General features: G+C 50.0%; 10 protein-coding genes across 10 annotated transcripts; 5 read left to right on the top strand and 5 right to left on the bottom strand.

Moving 5' to 3' along the window:
• Positions 1 to 216: 216 nt before the first annotated feature.
• PENARI_c021G01031 (TBC domain-containing protein) lies at positions 217 to 1,650 on the bottom strand (the record flags this gene model as incomplete). Its single annotated transcript, XM_022635147.1, has 3 exons — positions 217 to 340; positions 392 to 1,149; positions 1,207 to 1,650. The coding sequence occupies 3 exons, from the start codon at positions 1,648 to 1,650 to the stop codon at positions 217 to 219; spliced, it is 1,326 nt and encodes a 441-aa protein (XP_022484946.1).
• Positions 1,651 to 6,431: 4,781 nt separating this feature from the next.
• On the bottom strand, positions 6,432 to 7,409 carry PENARI_c021G02800 (uncharacterized protein; the record flags this gene model as incomplete). Its single annotated transcript, XM_022635173.1, has 1 exon — positions 6,432 to 7,409. The coding sequence occupies one exon, from the start codon at positions 7,407 to 7,409 to the stop codon at positions 6,432 to 6,434; it is 978 nt and encodes a 325-aa protein (XP_022484932.1).
• A 1,282-nt stretch (positions 7,410 to 8,691) lies between these two features.
• Positions 8,692 to 9,880, top strand: PENARI_c021G08545 (pyridoxal kinase; the record flags this gene model as incomplete). Its single annotated transcript, XM_022635237.1, has 3 exons — positions 8,692 to 9,019; positions 9,079 to 9,196; positions 9,241 to 9,880. The coding sequence occupies 3 exons, from the start codon at positions 8,692 to 8,694 to the stop codon at positions 9,878 to 9,880; spliced, it is 1,086 nt and encodes a 361-aa protein (XP_022484997.1).
• Positions 9,881 to 10,166: 286 nt separating this feature from the next.
• PENARI_c021G08188 (uncharacterized protein) lies at positions 10,167 to 10,813 on the bottom strand (the record flags this gene model as incomplete). The annotated part of the gene is made up of 4 exons (XM_022635234.1): positions 10,167 to 10,250; positions 10,302 to 10,342; positions 10,399 to 10,530; positions 10,609 to 10,813. The coding sequence occupies 4 exons, from the start codon at positions 10,811 to 10,813 to the stop codon at positions 10,167 to 10,169; spliced, it is 462 nt and encodes a 153-aa protein (XP_022484903.1).
• A 377-nt stretch (positions 10,814 to 11,190) lies between these two features.
• PENARI_c021G10818 (phosphotransferase family protein) lies at positions 11,191 to 12,388 on the top strand (the record flags this gene model as incomplete). Its single annotated transcript, XM_022635273.1, has 3 exons — positions 11,191 to 11,289; positions 11,341 to 11,636; positions 11,692 to 12,388. 3 exons carry the CDS (start codon positions 11,191 to 11,193, stop codon positions 12,386 to 12,388), a joined length of 1,092 nt encoding a protein of 363 aa, XP_022484922.1.
• Positions 12,389 to 13,860: 1,472 nt separating this feature from the next.
• On the top strand, positions 13,861 to 15,268 carry PENARI_c021G06134 (uncharacterized protein; the record flags this gene model as incomplete). The annotated part of the gene is made up of 3 exons (XM_022635219.1): positions 13,861 to 14,858; positions 14,904 to 15,101; positions 15,151 to 15,268. 3 exons carry the CDS (start codon positions 13,861 to 13,863, stop codon positions 15,266 to 15,268), a joined length of 1,314 nt encoding a protein of 437 aa, XP_022484860.1.
• A 1,460-nt stretch (positions 15,269 to 16,728) lies between these two features.
• On the bottom strand, positions 16,729 to 19,125 carry PENARI_c021G10023 (uncharacterized protein; the record flags this gene model as incomplete). Its single annotated transcript, XM_022635256.1, has 3 exons — positions 16,729 to 18,492; positions 18,542 to 18,909; positions 18,978 to 19,125. 3 exons carry the CDS (start codon positions 19,123 to 19,125, stop codon positions 16,729 to 16,731), a joined length of 2,280 nt encoding a protein of 759 aa, XP_022484872.1.
• Positions 19,126 to 19,733: 608 nt separating this feature from the next.
• On the top strand, positions 19,734 to 20,770 carry PENARI_c021G11527 (putative L-cystine transporter; the record flags this gene model as incomplete). Its single annotated transcript, XM_022635281.1, has 4 exons — positions 19,734 to 19,774; positions 19,822 to 19,839; positions 19,893 to 20,331; positions 20,408 to 20,770. 4 exons carry the CDS (start codon positions 19,734 to 19,736, stop codon positions 20,768 to 20,770), a joined length of 861 nt encoding a protein of 286 aa, XP_022484875.1.
• Positions 20,771 to 22,165: 1,395 nt separating this feature from the next.
• Positions 22,166 to 25,051, top strand: PENARI_c021G05976 (uncharacterized protein; the record flags this gene model as incomplete). Its single annotated transcript, XM_022635215.1, has 5 exons — positions 22,166 to 22,986; positions 23,945 to 24,189; positions 24,261 to 24,586; positions 24,942 to 24,991; positions 25,045 to 25,051. 5 exons carry the CDS (start codon positions 22,166 to 22,168, stop codon positions 25,049 to 25,051), a joined length of 1,449 nt encoding a protein of 482 aa, XP_022484877.1.
• Positions 25,052 to 25,432: 381 nt separating this feature from the next.
• PENARI_c021G01571 (esterase/lipase family protein) lies at positions 25,433 to 26,550 on the bottom strand (the record flags this gene model as incomplete). Its single annotated transcript, XM_022635156.1, has 3 exons — positions 25,433 to 26,342; positions 26,390 to 26,452; positions 26,501 to 26,550. The coding sequence occupies 3 exons, from the start codon at positions 26,548 to 26,550 to the stop codon at positions 25,433 to 25,435; spliced, it is 1,023 nt and encodes a 340-aa protein (XP_022484944.1).
• Between the last annotated feature and the right edge of the window lie 1,018 nt (positions 26,551 to 27,568).

Raw genomic sequence — 27,568 nt, 5'->3', positions numbered from 1 at the left:
GGATAGCTGCGGGCCTGTAGATCTGGTGGTTGGATCAAATCATCAATTCATTCAAACTAGCGTGTACATATCTTAGGCGTTCGTGTCAATGCAATTCTCATGTCCCAGGCCTAGTTTCGTGTTAAACAGTTGTGCCCATGCCCTAACGCCGTATCCCATAAAATCATAGTGTGACATTCGTTCACTGATACACTTCAGAATAGGTCCAAGCCACGTCTATTTCGCGTGGTTGATCATCTCTGCGTAAAGATCTTCTGGGATCTTCCGGACAATGAGAACCGTCAATGCAATAATCTCCCTTGCATCGAGAGGAGGGAATGAACGGAGAATTTTGTTCGGACTGAATAAAGTTAGCATAGATGAATTTTGTCGAGGATATCAGTTGACTGACCTTGGGCTTTCAAAGATCATATCTCGCATCCGTATGAGCTGGGCAACAATGCACAGAATGTTCAAGTGCGGTCCATACGCAAACAAGAAATCCCACAAGTGCAAAACCTCTGGTAGGGGAGGCGTACAAGCGCAGAGAGTCAAAACTGAAGGGAACGCGTAGAGCTCTGCATGCATGCCTTTGGAGAAGAGATAGGCCGCAAGCTTAGGCTCTACAACCTCAAGACATCGATCGACTAAGCGAAGACCCTTATGCACGCCGTCCATGGCGCCACGAATATACCCCGGGCATTCTCGAGTGACAAAGTAATGGAACAGCGCAAAAGCTTCAACTTCACTGCGAGCGGCATACAGAAATGGCGCACATAACACGTTCATGCCTTGAACGTAGATTGCCGAATCACTTGTAGCACCACTATTGATACTCTCTAGCTCCCCACCGAATGTTGTTTCCTCTGCAATGCTGGGTGGGGTGTTTACAAGAAGCTCCATCTCGCGCCGCCGGGAGGAGGTCGGACGAGATCGCGGTTTCGGCTTGGAGTCGTGAAGTTTCCATGCCACGGCATTGAGTAACCGAATCAAACTTGCTTCTGTGACACGGCGTTTGAAGAGAGGGTCTGTAGCCAAGGTGCGGAATGTGTCATTGCGGATTTTAGCGTAAGCGGGGGAACGGCCGCGGTGGATGAGGGCGAGGTAGTCGTCGGTTGGCATTGGCGGGATATCAAGAAGGATCAACCATAGGTAAATCCGGTACGGCGACTATAGGTATATATGGTCAGTATATTCATTGCAGAGCACTAGGCCAAGAACACTCACCATGCCATCTCCATCAGCGTCCACTCTGCTGGACAGCACGAGGTATTTCAGCTCTTGAAGCCCCTCACGTGGATCTCCATTCGGGGGACCATCACGCAAAAAATTCTCCAAGAGGGATCGCTTCAATCCAATCCCTGACCCAGTTTTCCGTGCAGGTCGTCTGTGCGTTGCAGTGGGTGGTGCAGCCGCAGCTTCACGAGTAGCCGCGTCGCTATTCGATCTTGCTCGACGATGTGCCCGCGCTCGTGTTGCAGCACCAGGCAATCCAGCTGATTCATGGTCTGTGCTGTAGGATTCAGACGCACGGGAGGCTTGAGTTTGGGCGATGAGCGCGTTGGAGGTTGACAGCACTTGGTGAGACTGGATCTTTCGCAGTGTTCGCATAGTTCGCGGGGAGGCGGGTGTCTCGGGGGCGAGACCCCAGGAATGTTGAGGTTTAGCCATCTTGTTGGAATCAGGTCTGCATTGGGATGTCACCGGACATCTTCAGAGAAGACGAGACGAGGTAGAGGTTCGCGGGTGGAGTGTATCAAATGGTGGCTGGAGCTGTTTTCTGCCGTGGAAATGCGGAACGGGTCCAGCTCCGAAGTATACAATTTCATAAACATAAGCATTTCATTCACCTACATCTTTATTGCTACACATTGAACACTTCGTACATATAAATTGATTCCTCCATAGCAGAATTTGCTACCCTGACAACTGCTAAATCATGAAAGACGGTCCCAACGCCAACATTAATCCCATATCTTTGATACAAATAGCTCAGGCATGAGCTGGATTTCCTTCGGGGTTTGAATTATTCCCACTCTCTCCGCCCATAATGTTGCGGACAAAGTCATGGTACTGGAAAACCTCGCCTCTCTTGCCCATCCCGGCTGTCTTTGTTCCCCTCCCGAATGCTCGTCGTCCGGTGAACCCGCTAAAGACTTCATCAATTTGTCGCTCGGTCAACCGTATCTCTCCGTCCTCTGGGGCAGTGTGTAGTAGAGCATCGCGTAATTCACCGACGTCAATCTGTCCATTGTCATCGTCGTCAAAAGCAGCGAGGGCATTGAGAAGCTCTTGTGAAGGCGACATTGATGCCATAAGTCCGGATAATGTGTTCAAAAAGGTTGGGAAGTTAATTGTCTGGCCCGATCCTGGTGGGAAGAAGCGCGAAACTGTAGACGAGGACGAGTCTTGTCCTGTTCAGATTTTGAATTAATTACCCAGCCTAGATATGAAACGGGATTGATTTACTCACCCAAAGTTGTGAGTACATCAATCACATCATCCTTGTTTACCAGCCCGTCGTTGTCCCGGTCCAAAACCTGGAAAGCTTCTCTGATTTCTCTTACTTGGTGGGCCGGCAGCTTTCCAGCCGCGTCGCTGGCGGGGCCTGCATATCCAACCGACCTGGTTCCCAGAATCGGTGATGAGCTGCCTGGCGACTGCGCTCCTTTCGTCGGGGAGGGAGGCAGCTCTCTCTTAAAGTTCGGCTGAGGAATGGGAGCTTCGCTCTTCGGTGACGCAGATTCACGGTCTGCGGCTGTGTATGACTGGTTCAGCTTGCTAGGCGACACCATGGGTGTATAGCTGCGACTGGGTGAGCTCCCTGGAGTGCCCGTACGACCGGCGGAGGGCGGGGAGTTTGGAGTCGACGGGCGCCGGAAGGGCGATGCCCTCGGCGACCCGAAAGACAATGGCGATGGCTTGAAAGTGGGATTGTTGGCCTATTCCATGTTAGTTAGAACCTCGAACATACTGCGTGAGCCCGACGTACCATGTTGAAACTTGGTTGCTCTGCCAAACAATGACGCTCTGCTCGAGTAAACAATCGGCGGTATAGTCGGCCCGACGGCACGTGTTTACGAACTATAGGGCATCACACATCGGCGCTTGGAGGAAATAGGACCTGTCAATTTTATTGTCTCCAATAAAAACAAAATGCTAGCTGCTAGGGATAAAAGGTTCTGATCTCTCATATCTCTCATATCTCTAGATCTCTCCGATCTCCTTGAAGACTCTCCAGCTGTTATCAGCTATCGTCCCCGCTGTGGAGATCGTTCCTTTTTCTTGACCCCTGAACCATTCACTACCAGTGATTGGCACCTGGGCAGCATTGACACTCCGTGACTTGTGCTTCTCCAAGACCCAGATCTTGGCACTCGGTATGCTATTCGACTCTACTTTGTCCGGAGCAATCGTCTCAATCACCTCCGAAGATGGCCACAACGCTACCATATCGCCCGTCCAACGACTCTCTCTCCGCCTCGAATAACCGCCAAACGAGTGGCCTCCCTCGGTTGTCGCCTGCGGCCTCCTTTATTGGACGCTCGCCTAGCAGTTCGCACGGCTCGTATCGACGGACGTCTGCAGAAAATGCGGTGTCTAGTTTCAGGCCACGCCGGTGCAAGGCACAGTACCCCCTCGACTCGCCCGAGCGCCACGTGGAATACATTTTGGTAGCCTCGTTTCACATTGATCGGGGCCCAATTATGGAGCACCAATACCCCGCGGCAATCAGTGGCGACGAGAGCATGCTTGCGGAACTGATGCTGCCGGATCAGACGCATGTGCGGAGTCAAGATTGGACTATATTCTTCTTGCACAAAGATACAAGCGGTGAAGATGAGGAGGACCCTGGGAGTGGAAGGAAGAAGAAGCGCAAGTCGAAATACCGCGGGAACGAAGAGGGTGCCGATATTCAGCATGAGAATCCCGACGAAGCCTCCGATGACCCCGATAGCAGCGACGACGAGGGTGGTGAAGGGCCACCCTTGATGTATGTGCTGAATCTTGTCAACACAAAGCAGGATAACACTGTGCGACGGTATGTCTATATTATATCGTTTTGGTGTGCAGGGCTAATGGTAAACAGAGGCGCAGTTGTCAAGGCTATGGCAATTTGTACGCGGCATTCATTCCTTCATATCTACAAAGTAAGCCCTCTGTCTCCGTCGCGCCAACAATTCTGACCATCATAGCCTTTGCTCCTTTTGGCCCTGGAGGATTACTTCAAGTCGCCATACTCTGAAACACTAGCATCTCTCTACGACGCCGTCAACAATATGGACCTTTCCCTAATGCCGAAAATGTCGTTGCTGGAGCGCAATATTCTGCAATCCAGCAACACGAAGGAAATGTTTCTGGAAAAGTTCGAACAAATGATCCGTCAGCGAGAGGAGGAGGAGAACCAAGATGGGGAGTGTCCGCCGTCGCCTAAGAAAATGAGTCGATACGCCTTACCACGGGACACACATGAGTACGAGTCAAAGGTCGTCTACAACGATATTCCTATCCCGGTCAAAATTCCGACTGTGATCTGGCCAGAGACCGTTGGAGATTTCTCTCTCATCAAACTCATTCAGACCTTTGCCGCTCCTCATGCTACATCCCCTCAGGCTTTCCCAGCCCATCCCCATCTGACCACAAGTGGCCCATTCACACACCCCATCATTGTTCTTGTCAATGCGATTCTCACGCAGAAGCGCGTGATCTTCTTGGGACACAACCGACCCTCTGGAGAAGTGGCCGAGGCAGTTTTGGCAGCCTGTGCCCTTGCATCTGGGGGCATTCTGCGTGGATTCACCCGACATGCATTCCCCTATACGGATCTGACTAAGATCGATGATCTCCTCAAAGTACCTGGGTTCATTGCAGGAGTTACAAACCCGACGTTCGCTAATCACCCTGAATGGTGGGATGTAATGTGCGACCTACCCACAGGTCGTATGAAGATCTCGACTCACGTTGAGCCTGCACCGGTAACAGAAGGACTTTTATTCTTCCAGCAGCAGAACTCGCTTCTGCCGAATCATGCATCCAACACGACGTCAGACCCCACAGGCGACACTTTGTTTATGGAAGATATTCTGCGCAGTATCACCCAGCGACATGGCGAGAATGCAATCCGAGCAAAGTGGCGTGCATATATCACCAAATTCGTCCGCGTCGCTGCAGCATTCGAGGAGACTGTGTACGGTGCATCCAACCTGTACATCATCGGCCCAGGCGAAGAGCTATCTCCCGACAGCCCAACAGGCCAGCAAACTGATGCAAACGACCCAACCTCCCTCCGCGGCCATGGCTACGTTTGGACCGACGAGAACGCAAAACAGCGCGAGCTCTCAGCATCGGTATCCCGAATCGAAGGCTGGCGCAACACCCGCTCCTACTACTCCTACATCCAAGACATTGCAGCCATGTACTATCCCGCTCGCCCAATCCAACGACCAGACATCAATCACCATCACGACCGACTTCGAGCCCTAAAGCTCTCCCACTCCGAAGCAGCATCCATCTACCTAGCCCTGTCGCACTCCGTCAAAGACTACGCGGGAATCTGCCAGCTCCTATGCGTCGCTCCAGAGAACCAAGCTGGTCTGTTCTACGTGAGCATGGGCCTGTTTCACCCAGACCAAGTTGTCCGCGAAGCCACAGTGGATCTTCTGGACCGTATCGCCGCCCACCCCGCGGGTCGCCATTTCTGGACTCACGTCGGGCGATTCGCCAAATTGGGATATATCCGCGTAAAGCGGGAGCGCGACGCTTCCACACAAAGCCCCATCTCAGGCGCGGCATCGCCTACTCTGCCTATGAGTTCGAGCTCTGGAACCAGCTTCGGTGGTGAGCCGCAGAGTCTTGTTGGCGTCGCGATGGGAGATGGTCTATCTAGGAGGAGCTGATCTATGTGTTTGTGTCTATTGATTTTTCAACATTTCTGTCAGTGAGCGCTTTTCTGTTTTTTTTTTTTTCCCTTGCGAGATATTCATTCCATATATGTGACGACTATGAAAGGTGTCTATGCCCATCCATGATTTTAGCTGCAACTCATCTGTCTATATTTCTGTTCTTGTTCTCTCCATTGTGGATCTATTGGTCTATGCAGTGCCATTGGCATTTGAGGAATATATTGTTGATAACTTTTCCTCGCCAGGGGTGTTTCAAGGTTCTAAATATAAACAGTAGAAGCAACACACTCTCAACTTTGATGCTAGAACGCATAATAGAGAAGCATCTCATACACCCATCTATGAAGGATGCCGAAGAAGAAAATTGGACTCATATAAACAATATCACTAAAAATTACATACAAATAAAGGATCGGGTACTAGAAAGCAAAAAACACGCTCTTCGCTGTCATAACCCGTGGCTGTCCTCAAGCAGACTCCAAAAATAACAAAAAAAGGAGAGGAAGTGTCTATAGACAGAACAAAACAAAAACAAGAAGATATAAACAATCAAGGCAGATTAGTCAAAATCGCAAGCACCAATCCAACCACCGTCGCAGACCAAAGACCGGGCAGTGGAATAGTAATACCAGCCCCAGCCGTAACCCGATTCGAACCCACAGTGACACTAGTATTGGCAAACCCAGCACCACAATGCGCATTGATAATTCCCGCCGAGGGAAGGTAGGTAGTATCAAGAGACTGACCATCCTTCTTCGCCCAACGAGCAAAGAGATCCATAGTCGCCTGCAAGCACAGGCTGCAAGTAGGTTTCGCACCAGCACTTAACGCACTCCCAATAGGCATAAAGTAAACATTATAATCATCGGGCGCGGAGGAATTCGACACAGCATCGACGAAACAGTAATCTTGCGTCGACGGGCTAGTCAGACAAGTGGCACGGTACATCGGTTCATAAGCGACCAAGTCCTTATACGTGCCCGTCACGACTGCATTCCCATTTCCGTAATCCTCAGCGCAGTTATCGCTGTGGAGGAGGTCTGCCGCGAGGGAGGTCATGATTGCGGAGCATTTGGATACATCCTGGGAGCAGGAAGCGTCGAGGACGCGGGATGTAGCGGTGGCTGAGGTTAGGGTGTGGAAGAAGGAATTGGAGTTTGCGAGGAGGAGGGAGACGGCGTGGCAGTCAGTGATTGTTGAATTTGCGCGCCATTTCTTGTAGAAGTTTATGCAGCTGGTTGAGTTTGCGAAGTCATAGGAGAGGGTATCGTATGGTGTTGGGAGTTCCAAGGAGGAAGATGTCGACGCTGTGAGGATTCGCCGTTGCAGGGCTTTCTCGTGTGCTGGCTGTTCTCCTGATATAGAAGATCGCTGTTGATCGGCGATGATCTCTCCACTCGGTCCCCAAGCCGATCGCGGCACAACCGCTTCAGATTGATCTGATGCCTCCGCTGGTTGTGCTAATGTTGCGATTGACGATATGCAGAGGAGGATTATTAGGATTAAAGTGGTATAAAGAGGGGCCATGTTGAAGCTTGATGCGCTTGGTGCGCTTGGCCGGTATTGGCGAGAGGTACCTCTGATTCTCGGGAATGACAGATAGTGGCAAGGACATAGATTAGAAAGAATGAGATTTGCTTTGAGCAGGACGCGATTAGGGAGTGTGGTTGAACGAGTGACGGTGCGCTGGGCGTAATAAAGAAAATGAGAGTTAGGAGTATGAAGCCGGCTTGGACATGTCGCCGTTACATGGACATGTTCTGTTGAAAGAGATGCCTGACTGTCGAGATGTCGAGACGGGGTTGAGGGCAAGCCTGGTAATATAATAAAGGTTAACGCGATTTTAGTCCGTAAGTTACTTTCGAAGTAAACTTAGCAAGTGAAGCAGCCAAGGCCGAGAACCTGTCTGTGCCATGCGCTAATACCGGAACGAGGCAAGCTTTCGTCTGTTGGCCGAAACTAGACTGTTCTGTGGGACTTCGGCTCAGGGGCAGCTGCATCATCCCGTTAATAGTGCTCCATAACCAGGTATAGTCCATATTGTATATTGTACTATTGCACGACATTGGCTTGGTCTGAACTGGCAACGGCGTTGACACTGGCTTTTGGTACCGGAACTGGTGCATTGGCGGAATTGGCGGAACAGCACAATGGGTCAGCCTCAAAGGATTCGAGGCTTCTAGGATCATCCGGTCGAGACCAGTCCATGCGATACGCCTGAATCAGGCATCTTGTCGATCAGTCGGAATCTGTGTGACTCCATCTGAAACTGAAGGGAGTGGTCTGTAGGTAAAATGAAGGGCAGTAAGGAGAGACTCGCACGAGTATGGTACACGTTCTGCAGATCAAGGAGTTACAAAGTAGATCAATTCGGTCTATTGAGTATATCAAGGTATCAAGATATCAAGCACAATGTTCATACTCCGTAAATGTAATTGGTCAATAACAGATGGAGAGAGAGATGGAGATGGAGAGTGGGAAGAAATCCTCGGGGGCCAATTAGGTAAGAGCGAATTCGGTGAATTCGGTGACTCGCCTCCCCCACAGCCTCCTTGATAGCTGGTCAGTCTCTATAACATCATACCTTTCTTTTTGCAGCTGTAATATGGAGGATTCATTGGTGCCCGAAACTCGGGTTCTGGCTGTAGCTAGCCATGTAAGTTGTGAAGTTGCCTTCTTTCAGGGTCCGAACTGACTTCTTCACCAGGTGGTCTATGGGTATGCAATTCCATGTCCCTGATCATGTTGATCATGTCAAAAGATACACAAAAAAGACGACAACTAACAGTTCAGCCATGTCGGAAACACAATGGCAACATTCGTCATGCAATCACTCGGCTGCGAAGTGGCCGCCTTGAACACTGTTCATTTCAGTACGTTGCAGTCCGGCCTGCATCCGAACCCAGACTCACAGGAAATGACAGGCAACCACACCGGCTATCGCCAATTCAAGGGGACTCGTGCCACCGCCCAGGAAATTTCAGACCTCTACCAGGGATTGTGTCAGAGTAACCTCACAGACTTCGACGTCATGTTATCGGGCTATGCCCCGAGCGCTGCAGCAGTCGAATCTGTAGGCACCATTGGCATTGATCTGCAGCAAAAAGCTGAAAAGAAGCCCGGCTCTTTCTTTTGGGGTGAGTGCTCCATACTGGCCTGTGCATGTCCCAGCACAGACACTGATAGCGGGTCATAGTGTTGGACCCGGTTATGGGCGATCAAGGACGGTTATATGTCAACGACGATGTAGTCCCGGCATATAAGAAGATTGTTCCTTTTGCCGATCTGATCCTTCCGAACCAGTTCGAAGCCGAGTAAGTCTTTTATCTACTATGACTCACAGTGTCTAATGATCCAGGGTTCTCTCCGGCATCAAAATCACCTCTCTTGCCACACTGGCGGAGGCCGTCACAGCCATCCATCGCATCTATTCAGTTCCCCATGTCATCATCACCTCCGTTCAGCTCTTCAAGCTCTCCCAGTCTGGCTCCACCCCAACCCCGCCAGAGAACTTCTTGACAGTAATCGGCTCAACGACAAGATCAGACGGCTCCCCGCGTCTCTTCCGTGTCGATATTCCCGCTCTTGACTGCTTCTTCAGCGGAACTGGTGACATGTTCGCCGCATTGACAGTCGCCCGACTCAGCGAAGCCGTCACCGCAGCGGGCGATAACCTCCGCGCCACCAAGTCGTGGGTGTCACCAGACATCGTTGCAGCAACTGACCTCCCACTGGCGCAAGCGACCATCAAAGTTCTCTCAAGCATGCACAGCGTGCTGGAGCGAACCATGGAATCGCGCAATGCCGAACTGGCAGTAGCTGTCCCCGCGCATAACGGCGACCTGACTACCGAGGAGCAAGCGAAACGGGATTATCTTCGCCAAACCAAGGCCGCTGAAGTCCGGCTGGTCCGGAACACGCGAGTCCTACGTGATCCCAAGATCCAATTCAAGGTGCAGGATTGGCGGAAGGAGGACCTTCCAGCGCATTTGCAATAGGTGGTTTTCTTTTGATCTCATGATGCATACATAACTTGCATGCGACACGATTGGACGATGGAACTAGAGGCATGGAAGTTCTGGTAAAGGCGGCATAGATGCTATTACAGGTGGGTGGACTCATTCTTATAAAACCTTTCGGTCTGTACATAGATTCAGTTCTTAGATCAAGCCATGAATTTGTTTTTATCATTGTAACGTCTCATGCGCATGTCAATCGTAAGTAGCCACCCCAACCTATCTATTTTTATTATCTCATTTTTCCATTTTTCATACCCAATGACATTTAAACGCCGGTGCTGCCGAATCCACCGGCACCACGGACACTCTCCTCGAGCTCCTCAACGACGGCAACCTCGGGGGTATAGATCTACGTAACAGTCAGACAAAGCAGTCACATAATGACTGTGGATAGACTTACCCGCTCCAGAACCAGCTGGGCAACACGATCACCGACCTTGACTATAGACCGAAGACACATTAGCAAACATCCTCCAACCCAAGATCGCAACACATACCCGGGAAATCAACATCGGAGTGGTTAAACAGAAGGACCTTAACCTCGCCACGATAATCAGCATCAATGACACCAGCACCAGTATCAATGAAATGCTTAGCAGCAAGACCGGAGCGAGGAGCGATACGGCCATCTACCAGCCATAGTATTAGCAATCCAATCCAACACTACAATATAATTCCAAGATCAATGCAAGATGTATTCAACGTACAAGTACCCTCAGGCACAGCAATAGCAATGCCGGTATCGACAGCACCCTTGCCCTTAGCCGGAATGACAGTCTCCTTGGCACTGTAGATATCATAGCCGGCAGCAAAAGCCGAGCCGCGCGTGGGTGCCTGGGCAGTTCCCACAAGCTTCTTCACCAGCAGTGGGGGAAGAGGCTGGCTAATGGATGTCACGGCTGGAGCAGTCATGGTGTCTGTGTTTGTTTCTGTCTTGGTGCGTTTCGCGAGAGGAGAGGTGGGGAGGGAGGGAGGTTGACGGGCTTTGGTTTCGGATTCGGTTGGTGGGGTTGTCTCTTTGGTCATGGTATGTGAATGTGGAGGTGGAGGAGGAGAGAGGGAGATCTGAAGGGTCTAAAGGATCTCTAGTGTCTTCAAAAATTGCGGTGTGTCGCGTCTCACCGCTGGGACGCGCGCCGCGGCTGTTTGAAGCGTTTGTCTTCGCCCCGCTCCCGAGGGAACACTGGGGCCGAGGTTCGCCCCGGAGTCGGTTACTCGCATTGACTACTTGTACTTCTGTTCAGCGCTTTGCATTTCTGCATACTTGTTCTTTTGGTCTGGATTCAATTATGGCAGGAGCTGTGCGACAACCTATAGATATTCCCTCGTTGGAGCGGTACATTGACCAGACTGTACCAGAGCTCAAGACTCCACTCGATGTCAAACAGGTAAGTCTGCCACATTAGCATACAGCTTTGACTAATGTCTTTGTCTATTAGTTCGGTTTCGGTCAATCTAACCCTACCTACCTCCTTACCACCGCGGATGGAAAGCAAGTTGTTCTGCGGAAGAAGCCTCCTGGCAAGCTGCTCTCCAAGACAGCTCACAAGGTGGAGCGAGAGTACAAGATCATTCGGGCTTTAGGGGATACCGAAGTCCCGGTCCCCAAGGCATACTGCCTATGCGAAGACAATGCCGTCATCGGAACACCGTTTTATATCATGGAGTTCCTGGACGGGCGACACTTTACCGACCCAGCCATGCCTGGAGTGAGCGGTGAGGAGAGGAACGCACTGTATGCAACCCCATCAAGACAACGTTGGAAGCAATGACGATACTGACCAAAGCAGATGGAAGAATGCAGTGCAAACCCTAGCCAAATTCCACAGCGTAATCCCCAAGACCGTCGGACTCGAGACATTTGGCAAACCAAGCGGCTTCTTCGACCGCCAAATCGCAACCTTCACCACCATCTCCAACGCCCAAGCCCAAGTGCTAGACGTTGACACCAAAGAACCCGTCGGCGAACTCCCCCACTTCAAGGACATGGTAACCTTCTTCTCCAACAAGAGCACGCAACCCCGCGACCGGGGCACCCTCGTGCACGGCGACTACAAAATCGACAACATGATCTTCCACAAGACGGAGCCCCGCGTCATCGGAATCCTAGACTGGGAAATGGCCACGGTCGGGCACCCGCTGTCGGACTTTTGCAACCTAACCAGTCCCTACATAATGGAAGGCGCCGACTCGCAGCTGGAACAATTCACACCAGGCGTGCTGGCCGGGCTGCCCACCCGTGCGGACTGCATTCGCTGGTACGCCGAGGTATCCGGGTACGACACTCGAGGGGATATCGCCTGGGGGGATGCGTTCTTTGCTTTCCGGGGCTCCGTGATTATGCAGGGCATAGCGGCCCGGTTTGCGGGGCGGCAGGCCAGTAGTGCGCGGGCGGGCGATTACGCGAAACGCGCGAAGCCATTTGCGTTGGGGGCTTGGGAGAGGGTGAAGCGGGTGCAGGAGCAGGGTACCAAGGGGAAGTTGTGATAGAATCACTTGACATTAACATTTACTGGAAGAACAGATAGTGCCAATAGTGCCAATAGTGTCAAATAAACTCTGTATATACAAGAGAAAGTTGAAGCCTAACCGTGTAAGCACTTAACCCCATTCGGTCTTCATGCAGAGAAATCACGACGTGGCGAAGGCGCTCTCGGGCCTTTATAGAGTGCAACGGCGAGTTATGATTGGTCGAGGCAAGGTCTGCGGCTCTACGCGTACGTGAGGCTGAGGGGTTGAAGAACCCACTTTACAATACGATACACGCGTGGTCCTATTTTTACTCGGGGATGCGGCTGAGGATAGGGGTACACTACAACTCACTTATGCATGTCCAAGTATAGTACTGTATGCACACATGGGCTGGCTAGGCTGAAACCTGGATCTGCTTGACAGCGCGTTGGCAGATCATGAAGAGGGGGTTGCGTTAAAAGTACGTTACCTGAAACCACGAACGGAGCCATCATCAAGCCCCCTGTGGGGCCGGTTGTTGACTCCGGAGTAGCGGTGGGGATGAATTCGAGTTGAATCCCGTGAATCCCGTGAATCCCGAGAGGGGAGGTGAGGGGGGAGGGGGAGGAGGAATAGGTAAGTAAGAGGTAAAGAGAGTATGTGTGTGAGAGAGAGACAGAAAGAGGATATGTGAGAAGAAAGAGGGGATATGTAAAATAACTATGGAGGACAACTGGGCAGGAGGTACTAAAAAAGTCGGGATATAGAATAGATTACCTGACCTTACCATACCATACAATGCGGCTCACCTCTCCCCCCGAGTGCCTATTCTCCTTTCTCCTTTTGCCTTTCTCTTTTTCTTTTCCCTTTTTTTCTTTTTTTCTTTCTTTTCTTTTTCTTTTTCTTTTTCTGTTCTTCTTTCTGCTTCCTGCGTCATTCTGTTCCTCACGTGGAACTTCCAAGGAGCCTCTGACTTCAGTCTGGTCTGGTCTGGGACCTTAGCCTCTTTTCCTCCCCTTCTCTTATTTTTGCTTTTTGCTCTAGCTCTTGACTTTGCGTCTGTACTTCGCTTTGATCCTCGGACTCCCTGTCCTACCTGGCAGATGGCGTCGTGACTTCGGATCACTTGAGCCTCACGGGACCCATCAACTACCCGCTCTCACCTTTCCGGGTAAGTTCATTCCACTTCATCTCTCTCTAGCTCTGCGCCTTTCTGCCTTTCTGCATTTCTTATCTCTACACTTTTGCACGTCGCACTTCTCTTCTGCCATGCCTGGCCTGTTCTTGTTTTGTTTCTGTTTTCTGTCCTCGGATAATCCTCTGTCCGTAACCCCTCATCTCCCATCCCGACTTGTCAGGTCTCCATTCCCTACTCTTTTCTCCGATATTCGGACTGTATCTTTTCTTTTTCTGTAATTCCTATATCTAACCCTCGATAGGCAATTCTGATGTGTGACCACCAATCACAAGTATAAAAGTGCTGATGCACTTCATTGATGACGTCCGACATGTATGACTCGGATGATGCCTACAATAGGTCGCCAGGGTTAGAGGCGACAAAGGTCAATTATGGAGACAATCCATCACCACCGCCATTTGTCCCAACCGACCCCAAAGATGGCGCGACGGGTCCCCGTAAGCCCGCGCCAGAGAATCAGACCTCAACCCGTGAGGGCGACCGAGTGCTGATGGGGTTTCTAGCACCGAACCACCCCGAAATCGCCATCTCTGCTAGGGACACTCCGCTGGATTTAGATCGCAAAAGTCAAAAGCCACCGTCAGACTTTGATCCCAGGAAATTAAATCCTTTAAATCCTTTCGCAAAGACTGAGAAGGAGATCACGGAAAAGCCGGCCCTGGCTCCGATCCCAGAGAAAGAGGAATTGAGAAAACGCCTTCCGTCAATCAGTGAACGTGCGGCGGAATTGCCTTTCAGCAAAACACCCCCAGAGATCAAGTCCCGACTGCCATCATTACAACCGATCCAAGCATCGCCAGGGTCCTGCGCAAACTCCCCAGAAAGCAGTCAAACCCTACCTTCAATCCGCGAAACGCTCAGTGCATTGACAGACTTTGGCCCACACCCTCCACACCCGTCACGTCCATTTTCATCATGTCCGACATCAACAACATCAGGGAACGACTCTCCTTACGATCGACCATTCCCGGCCAAGTTTCCCATTCCCGCGAGTCCTTACTCTCACTACTCGCCCGTGAGCATGAAAGACTCCTCTACCAACCCTTCTCCGGCCTCGCATGGGGCTTTCTGGCGAGGTCCCACTCAGACCGATATTCTAACAGCTCCAACCCCGTATGAGGCTTCTCCAATGACAGCCACGAGTCCTACCAGCTATCCTACACCGACTGAACAGGTTGGGACAGGAATGAGTGATCGTGTCTCACTCGCTGCGTCGACTCCTCAGGCCAATGGGGGGCCGACCGGTAGTTACAAGTGCACCCATCCGGGGTGTACTGCCGCACCTTTCCAAACACAATATCTCCTTAAGTAAGAGCGCAAAGAAACAGCAAGAACCTCTCTAACAAATACCAGCTCCCACGCCAATGTGCACTCCCAAGATCGACCCCATTTCTGCCCAGTAGAAGGCTGCCCACGCGCCCTCGGAGGTAAAGGCTTCAAACGCAAAAATGAAATGATGCGCCACGGTCTCGTCCACAACTCTCCGGGCTACGTGTGTCCCTTCTGTCCAGACCAACAACATAAATACCCTCGACCCGACAATCTTCAACGGTTTGTACTCCGAGCCTCAATCTGACATCAGCCGAACTGACACTCTTAGACATGTCCGTGTACACCACGTCGACAAGAACAAAGACGATCCAATTCTGAGACAGGTTCTCGCCCAAAGGCCTATTGGCAGTGCCCGTGGCCGAAAGCGAAGGATGAACAATACTTGACATCCTCGTTTCTATTCTTTCATTATTCTTTGATTTGTCATTTCCTTCTTGTTCCTATTTTTGATCTCTACCGGTCCGGTGTACCCTTTACCCCTCCCATCACCTTGTACCTCGTGTATCCCGGATGTCTCGAACAAGCGCCTCAGTATGACACAGCATGCAACCCTGGCGTTTTGTGTTTTATCTACCTCCATTACCATCACCATTACCACCTACCACTTCCTTACATCTCCCTTTTTCTCTCTCTCCCTCCCTCTCTCTCTCTATCTATCTACCTTATGCGTGACGACCTTCCTCAGCCGTGATACCTTTCTGCTGTTTATCTTTATTAGTATCCTTTTATCCTTCGGTTCTTCTGCAATGATACCACCCGTTGTCCATTGTTAGAAATTCATGATATTACATGGGCCATTCGTTTATTCGGGGTGTCGTGTTCGTTACTATCTTTTACTTGTCTATAACTTATAACTTGTCTGATCAATTGCATTGGGTTGCCTTTCTTCTACATTCGCTTTCGATGTTCTTTGCGTGCTTAGAAGGGAAAGGAGAGGTTTGGAGGGGTTTCATGTTGATCATTCCCGTAAGTGTCTTTCCTTCAGGATTCAAGTGGGTTCCGCGAGACGTGGAAATACGAAGGGTACAAGAACAGGCCAGTGAGCCAATAAGGTTGAAAAAGACCTCTGCGCCTATGAGAAGACTGATCGAGGCACTAGCAAAGAAAACCCCCGAAGCTTTTATAATGCCCGTCAAAGCTGGACCGAATATGGGTCTACAGAATACATATGTACACTCGCTTGATACGCATTGCACGACTTTATTGTTTAATTGGGACTGGAAAGACGAATTTCAATTATTACAGTGAGAGACTATACGGAGACTAGACCATAGACGCTCCGGTACGTTACGGCCCACAGTAACGTGAGGATATAAGGACGAAGAAAAGACTGGATTATAGAGAGAGACTAAAGGCAGATAGAAGGTGGAAGGCCGAAGGTGCATCTCAATGAAAAGAAGTCTACAGGAAGCAAATAACAAAAATCAAACGATGTATCGACAAATGAATTGCATTTTCGCCCGGTTATAAGAACCAAAGCCAGTATCGCCCACCATTGAGATAACATAACAACTACCAAAAACCAGGTATATCGGCAACAAGAAAAAGAAGGCTAACCAACAACCCAATACCAAGAAAAAGATCCATACAATCGCTGGCATCATGAGAAAAACAAGATCAGGTGAGAAAAAGCTAGCTAAAGAGAATCATATCGTTGCCTTAAAAGCACATTCAAGAGAAAAAGAGCAAACATAAACATATCAAGAAGACATCGTACCGTGACAAGGAGATCATCATATCAACACGGAGAACACTCGTTTTGTACATGTCGTAGCAAGGTTGGGATAAACAGAATGAAAGGGGGAAGGGGGAATTGAACGCATGAAATCGAATCATAGAGCATGATTTAGGTGAACTCCACACCATGCGCTTGCTGCCTTTCTTGGCGGGTACGGGCTCGCTCGGCACGTCTGCGACGGCGGTTATTCGCGTATGAACCGCTGACATCGGTGCCTGTATATGTAGGGGAGGTGATACTACCCGGACCGTAGGGCATGCTCGAAGGTGCAGGGTTGGGGATAGGAGGGGGCGGCGGCATGAGGCTGACTTGGGATTGGGGTGCTGCCCATGAGGATGAGGGGGCCATAGTTGCTTGTGGGGGAGCGAGGGGGGCAACACCTGCAGCGGCTTGCTGACGTCGTGTTTCCGCGTCTTGTCGGCGTTCCATTTCTTCGACGCGGCGCCAGCGATCATCATGGGCGTCTTCGTGGCCGGATAGGGAGCCTACACTGCTGTTGCGACGGCGAGAGTGTCGTCTTTCTCTGCGGCGGGCTTCGCGGCTTGCCGCTGCTTCTTCTTCTGTCAGTCGGCGAAGGGTTACATGTCGTCCATCGTTGTGCATCTTGACTTTGACAGATACTGGTGGTGACTCGACATGGTCGTCGCGGTGTCGGCTGTTGCTTCGGCTGTGGCGAGAGGCTGCTCCGAGTGCTGCCCCGGCGGCAATGGGTGCAGCTAGCTCTGTTGCATCGTGGGAGAGACGGGAGTGACGAGAGGGGGGACGTTCAGGCCGCAAATCACCCGAGAATTGTTGGTGAGCTGGCGGCATCGGGGGTGGCACATCTGAGACCATGCTACTATGAACAGCGCCGGTTGCCATAGGCTCAGCGGTGAGAAGAGACTCTCCATGTGATGCATGTCGAGGTGGGCGGGTCAGGTCTGTTTCAGTGAGATCGCTTTCAGAGTACGAGCTGGTCCTTCTTCTTGGGTAGAAGCTTCCTTCTCCCTGAGGGCGACGTTTGCTGTTTGCTCTTTGTAACGATTCATCAATGTCGTCTCGGCGGCGAACCTCCTCCAACCGTTGTTTCTCTTCATCGTCCTTGTTGCCACGGCTGAACAATTTCTTCACGGCAGCAAAAGCACCGACGCCCAAAACCGCATCTTTGATGCCAGATGACTTCCGCTTGGGTGGCTCGGTGAGATATGTACTGTTGTAGTAGTAAGATGAGCCCGGGCTCTGCGATCTGCTTGGCGGACGGCTCGGCGGACGATTAAGTGGCGTTCGATGGGTTGGCTCTGGTCGGCCATCTTCCATCCTGCTAATCGACTCGTCTGTGTAGCTATGAGTGCGCGAGTGAGGAGCCGGTCTATACCGACCTGACTCGGCATCATCTTCACGCTTCTTTCGACGATCCCACCACTTCTTGGCCAAAAGACCAGCCCCGGCTAATGCGCCAATTTCGAAGAGTTTCTTGCCGAAACCACCACCATGGTGCGAAGGTTCATTTGAGTATTTCTCATCCGAGACCGAGGTGCGGGACTCCTCGTAGACTTGACTGGCGTGGCGACTGCGAGGACGTCGTCGGAACATAGAAGCCAGGCCAGCGGCCATAGCACCACCAGCAAGTGCTTCACCCACGTGTCCACCGCCATGGTGTTCCGAGACCTCTGATGGTCCAGTGTAATGACTATGACCACCGCCATGATCACTCCCCATATGATATCCTTCGGTATCATACCGGTAAGAGAGTATAAAGTAAGCAACCAGGTAGGCAAAGGCGGCAAGAGCGAACAAGATGAAAAGGACCTTAGGTGAGCCGTAAAGTGTAAGTCCCAATGGGATCTGAACAATGCCCAGGATGACCAGGGCACGGCCCATCCACCGGTGAAACTAAGACATGTTAGATCGAAACTTCACTTCATTTCGATTAGTTACTTACCACCAGCTTCAAGGGGACATGAACTCGTTGTCTCTTGCTCTCCACCTTGTGCACGAACCAGCCCCAGAGCACCTGGAAAATAACCAAAACGTAGATTGCCAGGCCAATTCCATGGTGAGGGTTGGTCAGGCTTCTTTGTGGCCCGACAGCAAACCATCCAAGCACAAACACGACAGTGCTCAAGAGCAGAGTCAGCGCCTGACCCCAGGCGTGCAATTTAAATGCCCAGTATGGGTTCCATCGGGAGTAGTATCGAATTATTAGGGTTGAGATGGGCACGATGCCCAAGAAAACGATTGCTGCAATAACGCCGTGCGCGATGATAATGGAATGGTACCCGGCCATATTTTTGAAACGATTGCCCATGCCTGAAATAAGTTAGTAACAAATTAAAGGAACAAAGAGATTATAAGAATATGTAATATTTCCAACTAACCATTGTATCGCATCGTCTCAAAATTAACGCCCATCAAATTGGGTAGCAAGAAGGTATCTCGCCCAGAGTCCCAGGTGCCATCTCCAACATGTAGGGTGTTTGACGAGTATGTGCTACTCCCCGCAGCGGCGAGGTCTGAGACTGACATTTTGCGTCCGATTCTTCGAATACCACGCGATCTTCAATCTGGAATGTCGGAGTTACCGAAGGAGATCTGTCGAGATCCCCCGATCTGAAGAATGCACCATGCGACAGCGGGATCGGAAGTGAAACTGGAATGCTGAATGACAAGTGGCCGATGGATTGTGTATTATTCAATCAATAGGCTCGGAATACGGTGTTTCACAAGCCCTAGGTAGGGATTGCGAGGTCGAGGTGGACAAGAGGTCGAGAAGCGTAAGGAGAAGTAGGAAAGGAAGTGCTATAGGGTAATAATGTGAAGTCCGATAAGATTGAAATTATGGCCGTCTGAACAAGGCCGTAAGTACAAGGAAGGGAGGAATCACAACAGGTCTGGAGAGCTGACCGATTTCCCAGTCAACTGTTTGCCATTTGGGGTTTAGCGTGACAACACATAACCCGGACAACCACTGCTGACTTAGCCACACAAACTGACCGCCTTCCTGATCTGACATATCTTATCAGCTGATCTTATCATGGCGTGCTGAACACGCCAACTTCGTCACGTCTCCTCCCTGTGTCTCCCCTCTTCCTCTCTTCTCTTCTTCCAGGGATGACGTCCTAGATTGATCCAACATGACCCCTCAGATTGAGGTGTTCATTAAATCCCTCTCCCGGTTCGTCACCTCTCTATCTGCTATAGAGACATAACTAACCTCCATAGGCTCCTAGGGTGGGCATAGTGAGTTCCGCATCCCTCCGACCTGCACCGGATCTCAACTGACTCGAACACAGCATGCTCTGTTGGTCTGGGTCTTTCTATCCCCAACCCCTCACCAATATCAAACGCAAGTCTACGGTCGGCTTATCGATTGATCTATCCACAATCAATCCATTGGGTTTCGTCTGCTATGCGATATACACCGGTGCATTCCTATACTCGCCCATGATCCGCGCGCAGTATGCCGCTCGACACCCGGCCGCTGAGGAGCCGACAGTCCGGTTCAATGACTTTGCATTTGCGGCCCACGCGGTGCTGTTGACTTTGTTCCTGTATACGCAGTTCTGGCCTTTCATCTGGGGTCTGCATGTGTCCCGCTTTCAGAGGATTAGCTGGCTAATGGCGGGTGTCTTCTGGGGATCTGTTCTGGCTCCTTTGGTGGTTATGTGGATTGTGTTAGCGCGTAGCCCGGATGGGGGGTATGATCCTTCATCCTGGGCGTGGATTGACGTGGTAAGTGAAGAGATGTTGAGTGGAGATATCGTACTCCGATGATTTGGAAAAGGAGAGAGACCTAATATGCAACCAGATCTACTCGTTCTCATATGTCAAACTTCTTATCACCATTGTGAAGTATATGCCACAGGTGTGGTTGAACTACCAGCGCAAGTCAACAGTGGGTTGGAGTATTGGGACCATTTTGCTGGATTTGGCTGGCGGTGTTTTTTCGATGGTTCAACTGGTACTCGACTCCAGTCTCCAAAGTGACTGGAGCGGTATCACCGGTAACCCGGTCAAGCTGCTGCTCGGCAACGTTACCATCTTCTTCGATGCGATCTTCGTGATCCAACATTATGTCTTGTACCGGGATGACTCGAAAAGAACGCCTGGCCCGGGCGTGCGAACACCCCTCCTGGTCGGGCAAGACGACACTGTGAGAGCCCAGGCGTGAAGTTAGTCATACATGGGGGCCGAATTCAAGGCATGGAGCATTTCTCTATTTTTGTAGCGTTTTTGAGACATGGGGGCGGGTTTCCGATCCCTGTCTCACATCCAGACCTTGACGATCTAAGGCGTTTCTATAAGGCTAGGCTATAGATGTATAATGCTTTGAGACACGAAGATTGCAAGCTCGAGCGAGACCCAGCGAGAAGGAGTACAGAGTGCATAAGAGGCTTGAAGTAAGACACCGCTACTCAGATTTGGGGGCCCCCAACATCTGCCCCTCCACAACACAATATAATTGGTCCAGCACAGGGATAAGCACAAAGTTCTCTGCTTCACCCAATCACTTCACTCAATACGGCATTGCCGGGTTCCGTCCACGGTTCTGACCGTCGGTGTCGGGTTTTGGGGCTCAAGGCACTGCCAGAGCTGAGCCAAGTCCGCAGTCCTATCCCTTTTCGATCATTCTTCTTCTTCATTCTCCTTCGTTATGCACCATGAGTGGCCCACGCGCCGTTGCCTTCTTCAAGAAGTGATCGCCGTATCTTGATAAAAATATGTGAATCATTTCATACCCCAGCTCCTTACGCGTGTTACGTATGAGAAATCAGAATACCACCTTTCCTTGAACGTAACGTAACGTTGAAGCTGACTCAACTGAGGGGACCTTTGGAAGCAAAGTGTATAACTTCATGGTGGATTCATAATGGAGTACAAACATGAGGTCGCCACGTTTCATGAATAACGTGTTACACTAGAGGTACAATTAATACATAAGGCTGTGAAGGCTGAGCTACGATCAACCCAAAGAGTTGGGCGTCGCATGGCCTTTCCTGGGAGCCAATAAGCGATGACAGTAGTACAGACCCTGTCCAAGATCATAATGAGACCCTATGGAAACGCCAATCCCGTCATCTATCAGCCCTAATGCCGTTAGTAAAGCGCACCGTACTTCTACAAATGGGAGACTGGTCTATGCAAGCCCCATGGATCATCGCTGCCAAGGTCTATGCCCGCAAGCCCATGTTTGTGATTCAGAATGATTCAACATCAGATTTGGGGATAAGCTGTATTATCAGTACTATCTGAATTACCTGCCGATCCATCTCAAATTCCTATGCGGAACGCCTTGTTGTTAGGATTACAGCACTGCCTCACGCTGTTTATACGCCATAAATATAGCTGCATTTGCTGGATACGAGCCTCTTCGATCGCCAGGAGAACCTTATAACACTTAGGGTTGTCTTCTAACTCAGACTCTACGCCTGGCCACGTTTCTTTCGACTTTCTTTTACAAGCCAATTGTATGAGGGCGCTTCCCTCCACATCCATCTACTTCACGGCCGAAGTTCTCTCAGCCCTACCACTCCCGGAACTCTTCCACCATTGCCTCTCCATCACCATGTCCAACCTGTATTCTCGTAATCAAAAACCAAACAGCATGTATCCCACTGTGCTTGACAGAGGCCGGGAGTTAGAGCCATACATGGCGGGCCTAACAGACCACCCCGAACTCAACCCTCACCTGTCTTCTGGCATGCAACCGCTAGAGTTTATGGACACACCAGCCCCACGAACGTTCCTCGCACCGGAAAACTATTCCACAACCCGACGAGGCTCATGTTGTAGCGATACACTGGGCTCACAGTACGCATGGTCCACAGCCTCCAACGCAGATCTACTTGCAACCTCCCCAGCTCTATCCTCCCTCGAGCCCTCGGCCTGCTCAGGACCAACTTCCCCCTACATGCAGAGCTACTACCCATCGGGCCATATGCAGCCCGCTATAAACACACCCGATATATCGACCTATAGCCCCCAGCAAATCAACAAATGGTGCATCGAGACCAACCCCAGCGGCGACTTCTACCCTTCCTATCCAGCAATAAACCCAGGTGCCATACCCTACCCACCCACTACAGATCTTCAATCAGACCCTTTCACCCACAGTGACTCCCTGAGCACAGCAAACGACTGGCTCTCAATGCCAGCCTTCACAGACCCAATCCCAATTCCCGAATCCTTCTTCCCAGTCTCAATCCCCCAAACTCAATCCCAACAACTCATCCCCTCATCAACAACAACAACTACTACTACTTCAAATACCTCCTCCACAGGAACACGCCCCTCCCCAACCCGCTCCTTCTCCGACAATCCCTCCCCGCCAAGCAGCACAAGCGACCTAACACACTACGGGACCCCAACAGCAGACGGAGCCTGGCGGTGCGCATACCGGGGCTGTTCCTCGCAGGCTGTATTCCGACGTGGATGTGATCTGCGGAAACATTTCAATCGGCATCGGAAATATCTCTTCTGTCGGCATGAGGGGTGTCCGCAGGCTGTGCATAATGGGTTTTCTAGTAAGAAGGATCGCGCGAGGCATGAGGCTAAGCATAATCCTGGGATTGTTTGTGAGGCTGTGGGTTGTGGGCGGGTTTTTAGTCGGGTTGATAATATGAAAGATCATGTTAGGAGGATTCATCGGAGGTGAGATAGGAGGTGAGATAGTGGGATTTACTCTGGGTATGGGTATGGTTATGATGGTGACGATGTCATGGGATATATGGGTATTTCTTGATTTGTTTTATCTTTTTTTTTTTTTTTCTTTGGATTTCGCTTGTACTATAAGTGGGAATGGGTCGGGTAAGGCGAATTGGGAAGGGTTGCGTCTCCTCCCGGTGAGGGTTGACTTGCTGGGAAAGCATAAAACATACTGGAGGCATATGATAAAGGGAAAGGGATTAGGGCTCGTCTGTTTAGAATGAGAATTGATGCCCCCGTGTGGGGTTCCTGCGTTGATTAGATGCTCGGTGCTGAAAGATAAATAGGAACAAAAGATCCCTGACAAATTAAATTAAAACTGAAATTACAAGGCTTGCTAGAGGGAAATATAAATCACTTATTGTCTTCGTGGCGGCCGTCACTCTAGACCCGGGATGGGAAGCCCTAATCCACTAGACTATACACATATATCGACTCGAACTCCGCTACAGTCACTCAATTCTGTTCCTCACCTCTCTTCAGGTTTTCTCTTCCTTTTTTGATCACCTCAATAGGGCATCTGCAGTTGACATGAGCACGATTTTCCGGGTTGACGTGGCCGCCATTACCGGAGGAGGCAGTGGTCAGTGTAGTCCATCACCATTGTCGAAGGGATTTGCTAAACAATTTATCCCACTAGGTATTGGACTTACTACGTCACGAGCTCTTGCAGCCAACGGCGCGCAGAAGGTCTATATTCTAGGACGTCGACTGGAAGTGCTAGAGAAGGCCGCCGAGTACCCAGCATAGTCCCAGTCCAAGCCGATGTGACATCCAAGGCTGATCTTCAAGCGGCAGTCCACCGCATTAAAAACGAAGTCGGCTATGTCAACCTTGTCGTCGCCAATTCGGGCAACATCGGACCTGCGGTGCGCTTTAGTCCCAGTGCATCGATTTCCAAGCTGCGCGAGACCCTCTTTACCAACTTTCCCCGGATGAAATTAACGACGCCCTAGCCCTTAACATCACCGCGGCCTTCTTTGCCATGACGGCTTTCCTGGAGCTGCTCGACGCTGGTACCCAGAAGGCCCTACAGGGCGGCTTCGGCAAGCCCGTCAGGGATGGCACCGACGTCCCATCTATCCAGAGCCAGACCATCTTCACAACCAGTGTGTCTGCCTTTAGTCGACACTGGTCGTCGTCGCCTCCGTATTTGACTAGCAAGGTCGCTATTATGCATGCAGCCAAACATGCCAGTACCCAGTTGGCCAGATTTGGCATTCGTGTCAACGCGTCGGGAGAACTCCACTGTCTGCCGCCACTAAACCTTATGCGGATTAAGGTAAAGTAGGGACTATGGGTCCATGTATGATCCATGACTATCCTGCTTAGCTCGAATGCGAAAGAGCTGAAAGGTACGATCAAGTTTATGGTATATTGTCGGAAGCATGATAGATCTGCAAGTGGGTTTCTGGGTATTTACTCAACATTATCTTACATCAGTATCAGGCACCTCACATCAAAAGGATCTGTTTGTCATATCCTACAAAATCGTTATCCATAAAGAGTCATGCAAGTATTGACTCGAATTTAAAGTGTTTTCATGTACCTATCTAGAACTTCGCAGCAGAGAATACTTTGCCATAACGTTGAAATCATAGAATCAAGTAGATGTAAATAGCGAAGGTTGCAAACAGGTCCATGCAAGGATCCGTGAGGCTTGTCTCATGTGCCTTGAGCGTTTACAGTAAGCAAAAATAGACCAGACGAAACAGCAATCACGCTGAGCTCTGATAATAGCCAATAGATAAAACAATAATAGATCAACATCTTTCTGCTCAGCGGGGCATTTTGTACCCAATTGAAATGTGACGAGTCATGTCCATGTACGGTGATGTGGCAAGGTGTATAGAACCAAAAATAGCATCATGAAGGGTATAGCTTATGCGGAATTGCATAAAACAATGCCTTTGTGGTCATTACAATGTCGTAGTAAATCCGCCTTGTCTTTTTATACTTTGGTTTTGCATGATGCATGATTCTGGCTTTGTAGGGTTTAGCTTCTAGATTCGCCTCACATGAAATGATCGTATTAGGAGTAACACCAAGGTGAAACTGATTGGAAAAAATAAAATAAAAATAAAAATAAAATGAAAGTAAAAATGAAAGAAAATGTTAACAGCCAGGGTCAAGTAAAGGTAAAATTCGAAAAGCCAGTCGAGCTCGCGCCTTGAAAAGCATTGTAGCCGGTGTGCCCATGCAAGGTGTAGTTTGTCGACGAAGGGCTTCCTGGGCAGGAAGAATTGATAGAAGAACCCACAGATGCTTGATTTGAAGTCCCAGTAATAGCAGCCTCATTCTCCTTCCGAGATGTCGCAGTCAAACTAGCAATGAGAGTCTGAATGTGTTCATAGCCCGCATCCAATCGACCACTGAACTTAGCCATGTTGAAATGATTAGCTTCAATACTGCAATTCTTATAGTCTCTAAGGACTGCAGAGTCCTCTTCAACAATCCTGCCCACCGCGTCATTCATCTGCTTGGTCTCGTAGAAACAAAAGACCTCCAAAGAGATATCCCCCCGACGAAGCATAGACTGAAATCCAGTCCCAACTCTTTGCAGGTCGTTCGGCACAGGATTCGTCCCCACAGTCTCTTTTTTTGCTCTATAAGAGGCATTTATATACCTTGCCAGCCTCTCACCATGAGATGCTAATGATGAACCGTGGTGCGGAGTTCCCATGAAGATAATGCCAATAGCATAATATGAGATTTGCCAGAGGCCATCAACCTGAGTACTGAGTATAAGCGCTTGCTGGCATACGAGACCACCAAAGCCATGTGCAATAAATAAGATGGGTCTTGTACAGCATTTTTCTCTTTGGCTGACAAGCGCATAGGCCAGTGATTGGCCGTGGTCGTGTAGTCGATTTGAGGAAGTAATTGTCGAGAGTCCAGCGACGTCGACATCGTATCCAAAGGTCATGATACGTGCAGCAGGGAAGTCTGGGACCAGGAGGTCTTGGGGCCAGCAAGTGCCCTTTTTATGCGTCCATGTTGTCTCGCGGTTGCCAGTTAATCCATGGACAAAGACAATACTAGCCAATGTCAGTATTATTATTTTGTTTGGTCTCTGGGAACTCACTCCAGGCTGGAAATGGACGGATCAGAGAGTATTTCCATACCTATAGCACCCTCTGTAGAGAATCTGTGTGTTGTGAGCTTAGCTCTATGGTCAGTTCTTGGGAATACTTACAGATTCTGATCCGTCGAGCTCCTCCGTAGTCTAACCTTGATGACCTTCATACTGTTGTGACAGAAGAACAGAGATATCAATCTATAGTTTTAGATACCAAGAAAAAAATGAAGCAGGAAGACGGATGAGCGAGGGATGAGATGGGTTTGTTAAGCGCCTGATGCTGCCCAGCTGAGTATACAACCTATACAACCCTGTCTGGAACTGAGACCCCGCTTCTTAAAATATCAACGATGATTCCCACGTCCGCATCAGAATCTAAGCGAAAATTACACGGAAATCTCTTGTGGCTATCAACGAGCGTTTCTGTGAGTAACGTTATATCTCGAGCCACAATGTTGTGACATACCTAGACGCAGACCAGAAGACTCCAAAGACGAGACAATATTTAAAGATATTGAAGAAAATTATCATCAAGTCCGGCATCGTAAATAAGCCTGTTAGGCTGGGAGGTGTTTGGTACATCGAATGATATTCCTGATTTTTGCATAGACCCTCCGAGAGGAATCGTCCGAAACATGAGGCTTTTGGAAACATACAAGCAATGCACTTGCCTTGAGTGGATTTAGGCGAGGTCGTGATGAGAAGCCAATTTCTTTAATCGAAGTAACGTTACCTTTAGACAGGCTCCAAATGGCTGTAGATCTGAAATCCACCTCCCTCTCCATATCCCTTCCCCACCTAAGACGCCATAGGCTCTGCAAGGCGTTGTACAGTTTTATCTCGCCCAGAACGCATTGGACGAAGGGGACAGATATACCAGAGGAAATTCACAGACGTGCTAAATAGGATGACAGGTCCGGATCATCCCGAGAGCATGCAAGGTATGATGCTTCTTGTCGAGTATAGAGGGGTAGGAAAAAGGTCCTGTGAGCCAATCTCTACTGGGTTTTAGCAAAGGGGCTTGAATGATTATTGATTCTAATGATTAATGTTATTACTTTCTTTTCCCACTGACTTTCATGATACCTCGAAGTTTTGACAATCAAATCAAACAATAGCGACAACAACAAAGGGCCTCTCAGGAATACATCTACATCATACCCATGACTCATGACTCAATGTTCA

The sequence above is a fragment of the Penicillium arizonense genome (genome assembly GCF_001773325.1).
Source record: "Penicillium arizonense strain CBS 141311 chromosome Unknown PENARI_contig021, whole genome shotgun sequence".
Classification (NCBI taxonomy): domain Eukaryota; kingdom Fungi; phylum Ascomycota; class Eurotiomycetes; order Eurotiales; family Aspergillaceae; genus Penicillium; species Penicillium arizonense.
The sequence above is the reverse complement of the archived record's forward strand: the minus strand, read 5'-3'. Positions and strand labels throughout refer to the sequence as shown.